The following is a 7174-nucleotide window of genomic DNA, read 5'->3' on the forward strand; positions in this document are numbered from 1 at the left end:
ATCTGGAGATTCTTCTCTGGGCCGATTGCAAATGTCATGAGAAAGTATTGAATCATTCCTGTATAATTTATAAAAAGAGAGAAATAGCAGAAGCAACCATTATACAAGGTTAGTTTTCTCTCCAGGACTTTTACTTTAGTTGTAATATGGCTCCTTCAGCCATTATTAGGTAAGGGGAGAAATATGAGGTTGTTTCTCTTGCTCATCTCCTGTAATTACAAGCAAATGTTTAGCAGAGATTTATCTGACTCTAAACAGCAAAGGAAGCTCACATGTTCATCCTGCAGGTGTAATTTAATAACAAATGAATATGTTTTTCAGTTACTAGAAATGCAGGAATATCTGAGAGCTTTTAGCCTGGTACTTAGAGAAACCCTGAGGTGTGAGAGGGCATCATGTTTGGTAATAAGTTTGGAGGAAAGCCATGCAAAGGCTTTGAAGAGTCTTTCATGATTGGAAAAACATGTACAACCAAGACAATGTTTGTTTTTTTCCTTCTCATCAAATGTTTTATGAATGTTACACTTCCTATAAAACAGATGGATTTTTGAGTGAGCCTTTGTAATAAGGGAGGTAGTTTCACCAGGAGGTGCTCATTCATTATGATCCCAGTAAGAAAGGCACTCAGACTCAGTATCATTTAAAATGCTATTAGAGCTAACACTATAAAGGAGAGGGTAGTATAGATTATCTTACATCCCTTCAGATGCTGGGAACCCCAAGTTGTGCAGCATTTGGTCATTCAGGCTGTTAAAGGATTTTCTTAAAAGAAAGCTCTGTTCATCATTTTTGCTATCAAACAGGACAGATGTTCTCATGAGAACTTCTTGCTGCACTTTAGATAATTCCAAGGCCATGCAGGTGGCATAGTCACCAGTACTGAGTAGGAGGTGCATGCAGGCTCCTCCTGCAGTCAACTGGCTAAGTTTATCCTGTGGCCATGGGCTCTGGGCAGCACAACACAGCCTGAAGGCCAGGCCAAATGGATGGCACAGTGCAGCACAGCACACGTTGACTGTTATGTGGATCGCTATCTCCATGGGGTACAGTGGTCTTCTGGTCAGGTTCACTACAGAGGTGTCTGAAAACCATCACTTGTGACGTTTGTAATCCTACTCAAATTTTGATTTGTCAATTTAATTCCAGCTGGCTGCATTGATTACGTATGTGGCACATTATTTATTATGTGAGATTAAGTTTTATTTTAAGTGCTGAACACTAATTACTTTTATATTGGTTGTTTTTTTTTCCTGGAGGCTGAAGATGAATTTGTATACTGGCCAAACAAAGATGAGCCTATAAACTGTGAGAGTTTCAAAGTTACTATGATTGCTGAAGAGCACAAGTGTCTGTCTAACGAGGAGAAACTCATAATCCAAGACTTTATTTTAGAAGCTACACAGGTAACACTGTCATAAGCCTGTAACTCAGGATTTGATTTGTTAAAGGTAATGCCTACCTTTTGTTACATTTTCTGTGGTAAATCAGTGGTAAAACACGCAGGGAGAAAGTAGCCTCTATGGGTATTTTGGTGACATTGTGAATAGGATAGTCCAGCCTCCACAGCGGTAGGATTATGTGTCTGGAAACTGGAGCTGGTCTAAAACAGGGTGAAGAATAAAGACAGTCAATCTTTTACCAAATCGATTTATGCTTTTTTCCCCTCTTTTAGGATGACTATGTACTTGAAGTGAGGCATTTTCAGTGTCCAAAATGGCCAAATCCTGATAGTCCTATTAGTAAAACGTTTGAACTGATTAGCATCATCAAAGAGGAAACTTCCAACCGTGATGGACCCATGATTGTACATGATGAGTAAGAACTGCAGCTTTCAGTTTGTTTTGATGTTTTTCCATAAAATCATCCTTTCATCTAATTTAGAGTGAAAGCTGCTGAAACAAGGCACAGAGTCTGCACCTAACAATATTGCTGCTGCTTCTGTTTCAGCTGCAACAAGAGAAATGTTTTTATTTTATCACACTTCAATGTTCTCTTTTCAGTTCTATCATTCTGATACTTCAGATGATTGTCGAGTAGGGCACTGGAAAGGAAAATCAATCAGGACTTCATTGTCTATTATTGAAAGAAGTAAGACTATTTAGATGAGGCACCTTACGCTTCTCCAGCTGCTTAATAAAGACCAAAAATACTGAAATGTTGAAATACTGAGGGACCTGAGGCCTTCAGAATTTGGTTAGTAGAGGATTGTAAGGAAATAACTCTAAGACTGGCTTTAAAGACTCTTCAGAAGTTGTAGCCAGGTGTTGTGGACGTTGTGTTAAGGCACTGCTGGGCAGGCCTATTTTAGAAAGTGTAAAGATCACATGACAGAAATTTATCATTCAGTTTACCTGGGATTTTCTATTTTCTCCAGCTGTAGAAACTCGCTTCAGTTTCTAGAGACTTTTTTTGTTGGTTTTTTTTTTTTGTTTTACTTTACAAAGGCATGGAGGGGTGACAGCAGGCACTTTCTGTGCATTAACAACACTGATGCATCAACTGGAAAATGAGAATTCAGTGGATGTTTACCAGGTAGCGAAGATGATAAATTTGATGAGGCCTGGAGTCTTTACAGACATTGTAAGTAATAAGCAAAATGTGTGCATAGGTTTTTTTCCTATGTGTGGTATTATTAGCATGCTTAGATCTCAGGGCAACATTACTGAACCTTTGGCATCTTAGTTTCTGCATGAGTTCATCAAAACTGTCTTGTAGAGGTGCTGTAGTGGACCTGCAGCTTATTTCAAAACAAAGTATTTCCCGTGAAAACCTGTTATGTGGTTATCAAGTGGTCATATTCAAAATGTGCAGAGCTGCCACCATCATCATAAAAACTGCACTATGTCATCTAAATGAAGATTTTAATTCAGCAGGAATAAATTTGTACTCCAAGTAGGCCCTGAAGTGGTAACCCTAGTTTTCCATTTCAGGATGGACTTTAATCTTTCATGATCTGTTGAATGGTCACTTGACACCATTGTCACTGTGCTTACAGAAAGAAAAAAAACATGAAAAGTATAATAAATAAGAATTACTTACTAAGTCAGCATCATACAAATGAAAATTCATCACAGAAATTATAAACTACAAACCCTGCCCCTTTGGTCATACCACTACTACAGATCTGACTGCTATAGAGCTACAATGAGTGTAATAAGGAGGACACTTTTAAGAGTGAAACATTAGGGTTACCATTATCACATTTTTGACAGCAAAAACAGGACATGGCACAGGACTGACAGATGTGTCTGCCCCTTGCCCTGCCCAGCTAGCCCAAACTGAGGAGCCTGGCGGACAGTGGAGTGAAAATGGGAACTCTTCCAACCTCAGCAGCACCATCAGGACCTTCATTCCTCTTGCCCCAGGAGCTTGCAGCAAATACCTGGGCCCTTTATCTCAGACTTCTAGTTTCCCATCCTCCTACTGCAGATTTTCAAATTCATTGCTCTTTCTATTCCATATCTCTTAGTCCAACCTAATAGTCTGGACCCTAAACCCCACTCTATTTAGTTTGTCTTACTGCTCCTCACTCCTTCCATCACAGAAATTCTTTATCCTCATATATCCATCCTAGAACCCAAAATATTCCTCTGCCCTTTCAGACCACCCGCTGTTACCTGGTGCAGCACAGCCTTCGCTGTGTCTGCTCTCCCTGTACAGAGCATCCAGCTGTTTCCTCCTTCCTAGCCACACTGCAGTCCCGCTGGCTTCTGGCACTCCCCATGTCCCACTGCTCCCAACTGAGACCCTCCACTCCCTCTAGGCAGTGGCCTCCTCAGTGAATCTTTCCAGAAAGTCTCATCTCTCTTCTACCTTCTCTTCCTGGCAGGATCCTCAAAAACATAAAACAGTAACTGCAAGTACCAAAAAGAAAAAAGAAAATAAAAAATCTGCCTGTATAGATTTCAGAGCACAAAAGATGAGAATGTATTCAAGGAGGAAAAAAGCCAACAGGCAAACAGTTGCCCTAATCCTGACCCCATTCAGTCAATGGGAACTTTGCAATTGACTTTAACAAGGATGAGATTCAGCACATAATATTTCTTTTAAAATAGTTTTCTCCCCTACCTGTTTTGCATTCCTTAGTGTTGTGCTTTACATTGTGTGCAGGGGGAGCCATTAGTCAGAAAATTAATAAAGCTGCTAAGTAACATGATAAATTGTGGAGCACAGTGCATTAACAGACTGACACATCAGCTGTTAATTAATTTTGAGTAACAGGTAATCTAGTGTTATTATTTCTGACAACACACTGACTATATCCTCCTTTCTTCTCCAGGAACAGTACCAGTTTCTGTACAAAGCTATTCTCAGCCTTGTCAGCACAAGGCAAGAAGAAAACCCTTCCGCATCTATGGACAGTAATGGCTCAGCTTTACCCGACGGAAATGCAGCTGAAAGTTTAGAATCTTTAGTTTAATTGACACATCAAATTAAACACATACATACCTACATCACACCAGTCACACCTGGAATTTACCATTATTATTTTCAGTTTTATACTTTGTGGGGGGTGAGGAAATCTGTCCAGTCACTATATATATAATCAGATCCCAACAGTTGCTCAAAGTCATTTCTGTTACATATGACTTTACTGTGGAACTTTTATCATTAACAATGTGTGCCTTTTCTTGAAAGATTTCTTGTAATACGTTGTTACGTCTGGACTAACTTGATTGACTTTTACAGTGTTTCTAAGAATTGAATTGTGGTATGTTTTTTCAGTATTAGTTTTTGATTTCTCTGGCTTTACTTTTAACTTAAAATTATCATATTTATAGATGTTAGGGGATTCTCAGTTACAAACATGTCGTGGGTTTAGTATTTGATTTATTTGCTGTATTTATAACATTTTACATTTGCTAGAAAGATAACTTTTAATATAGTAGAATGTAAATAAAATACTGTTCTCCGTAACATTCAACATTTTAAGACTACAATTAGACATTTAGAATAGTAATCTGATACTTACTGTAAATACTGCTACTTCTGTAGTGATCCATGGACCAAATTTATATTTATAATTGTAGATTTTTATATTTTACTACAGAGTCAGTTTTCTAGTTCTGTGTAATTGCCTTGTTAAAATGATGTAGTCCAGTATGTTTTTATTTTAACAGTCTTCTGATATATAATTGTGCATCTTAAGCAATTAACCTTCATATAGCTGCATGTGATTTTAACTTTTTGTGGGAAATAGAAATCATTTGTTTTGAAATGAGAAGTTTTTATGAGAATAACACCTGTACTTGGCATTGTTAAATTGTTTTTACCTATGGCATTGAAAAAATAAATATAAATATTCCAGTCTGTGCTTAGTGGTCTTCCACATATGGTAAACAGTCTTCACTGACATGTAAGAGATTTTTTACTTAGAAGAATAAGGACTCAAGGCTGACCTGGAGACAGCTGCTCCTCCCGTGGAATCTGTGAGTTCAGAAGACACTTCCGGAAAACTGTTTTGTTATTTGATCTCTACTCCACTTCTACCCGTACCCATAGTGTCCACATTTGCTCCTTTTTTAGGCTTTCCTTGCACGTCTCCCATTCTGGTTGCCCACAGGCTAATGGGCTGTCCCCAGCTTCCAAATTGCTGTAATTGCCCCCTCACAAGACTTCTCCATGCTGTCTTTGCTTCAGATCATTCATTCAGCTGCTGAGCTCTTTGCTGCCTCCTGTGGCAAAGCAAAAGCCAAATTCTGGCAAAAGCAATAAAGCAAGTAATCTCTGCAAGAACAAAAGCAAAATGTTTCAATTTGGCCACTCAATTATTTTCTGCAACCTTCTGAACTGGCAAGAAAAGATACTGATTGTACTGCAGGTTGCAGCACAGATGAGGATGGAGGAACCTGGAGCAGAATAGGTCTTTGTTTAAAAGTAACGCAGGCCGTTGGAGTAGCTGTTTTCTCACTTTGGTACATCTAGTTGCTACATAGAAATACTAAGAGCAGAGATGCTGTTCTGGACTAGAATGCCACAAAAGCTAATGCACACTACCTTAGATGAAAACTGAGGATCAGAGAAGACAACCTGATGTGGGCTTGGAGATTTTAGTCAACCAAGTCCTAAGGCAACAGTGTGTGAGGGATCTCAGTGTGTGAGCAGATAAATCTAGACTCCTTCAGCAGTGTGGGATTGAGGATAGGTGGAGCTGCAACAAAGCCAAAGCAAATTTAGGTTTAAAGGAACCTAAACAGTGGAAACTTCAAAAAATCCTCATCCTGTTGATACGTGAAATGAGAAGGTGCTAGACCAGGAGACAGAATGGCACAGAATGACACAATAGCTAGCAGAAAGCAGACTTTTTCCTGCTCTTTTCCTCTTAAAAAAAAATAAATCATATAGACAAAACAATCAAAAGAATGTAATGTAGAGTTTCTTTTGTAAAACTGTGTTAATGTGTTTGAATTCTCTTTTACACTTTGACCACTTCTGTTGATAACCACAGCAGTGCAGTCCCAGAGGTTATGGAGTGGCTGAATCCATTTGGCTTGGGGCCCTGGGGGTTTCCCCTTCCCTGTCCACCAGAGCCAAATGCAGGATGATTCTCCTGCTTCAGCCCAATCCCCCTTGGCAGGTCTGGCCAGGGACCATGCAGGACACGTGTTCCACACAGGGAGATATACACACGTACATGCACACACAGACACACACACTGAGGCATGGATTTAAGAAGAGGGCAGCAATCAGGCAGAGGGCATGAACAAGCAGGGGTACTGCCCAGCAGCCTACGTACATGCATGCAGCCCCTTTTACCCCTCTTCTCTCCATTTTCCCTTGCTTATTCTTTCCCTATCCACCTTGATCTCTCTGTTTCTCCACCCTCATCCCTCTGTCTCTTTGCAGATAAACGACCTAATTACCTTTTCTTCATGCGTCTCAGTTTAGTTACAGCCATACAGAAATGTGAAATCTCTGGTGCTGCCACTTAGATCATCTCAGCTGTACATGGTATTATCAACATGGTTACCTGGTACTTCTGGCCTTGCAAGCTTTTCTTTCCAAAAGGTCTCCACCAGAGTTTGGCCTTCCCTCACATAATTCTCCATGAACTGTCTGTGAAATGCAGCCAGACTTCATGCCACTCATTATAGCATCTGTCAGCTGCTCACTCTTGCTCTCTTCAGCAGTTTCCCCTCTCGTGCCCAACAGTTTCTTGGGATCTGTGCAAGTA

The 7174-nt window shown here is 39.8% G+C and overlaps 1 protein-coding gene across 7 annotated transcripts in view; it reads left to right on the forward strand.

The window, feature by feature from the left end:
- The window catches only part of PTPRZ1 (protein tyrosine phosphatase receptor type Z1), a 143610-nt gene extending 138300 nt beyond the window's left edge, over window positions 1-5310 (forward strand). For all 7 annotated transcript variants that reach the window (XM_074827588.1, XM_074827591.1, XM_074827590.1 and 4 more), the window contains 4 exons: window positions 1257-1403; window positions 1673-1815; window positions 2445-2580; window positions 4280-5310. In XM_074827588.1, the coding sequence (XP_074683689.1) occupies window positions 1257-1403; window positions 1673-1815; window positions 2445-2580; window positions 4280-4420 (567 nt within the window). In that variant the 3' untranslated portion in view covers window positions 4421-5310. The remainder of the gene's footprint in view (window positions 1-1256; window positions 1404-1672; window positions 1816-2444; window positions 2581-4279) is intronic.
- The last annotated feature ends 1864 nt before the right edge of the window (window positions 5311-7174 follow it).

Source organism: Strix aluco, chromosome 5 (assembly GCF_031877795.1).
Source record: "Strix aluco isolate bStrAlu1 chromosome 5, bStrAlu1.hap1, whole genome shotgun sequence".
Taxonomy (NCBI): Eukaryota; Metazoa; Chordata; class Aves; order Strigiformes; family Strigidae; genus Strix; species Strix aluco.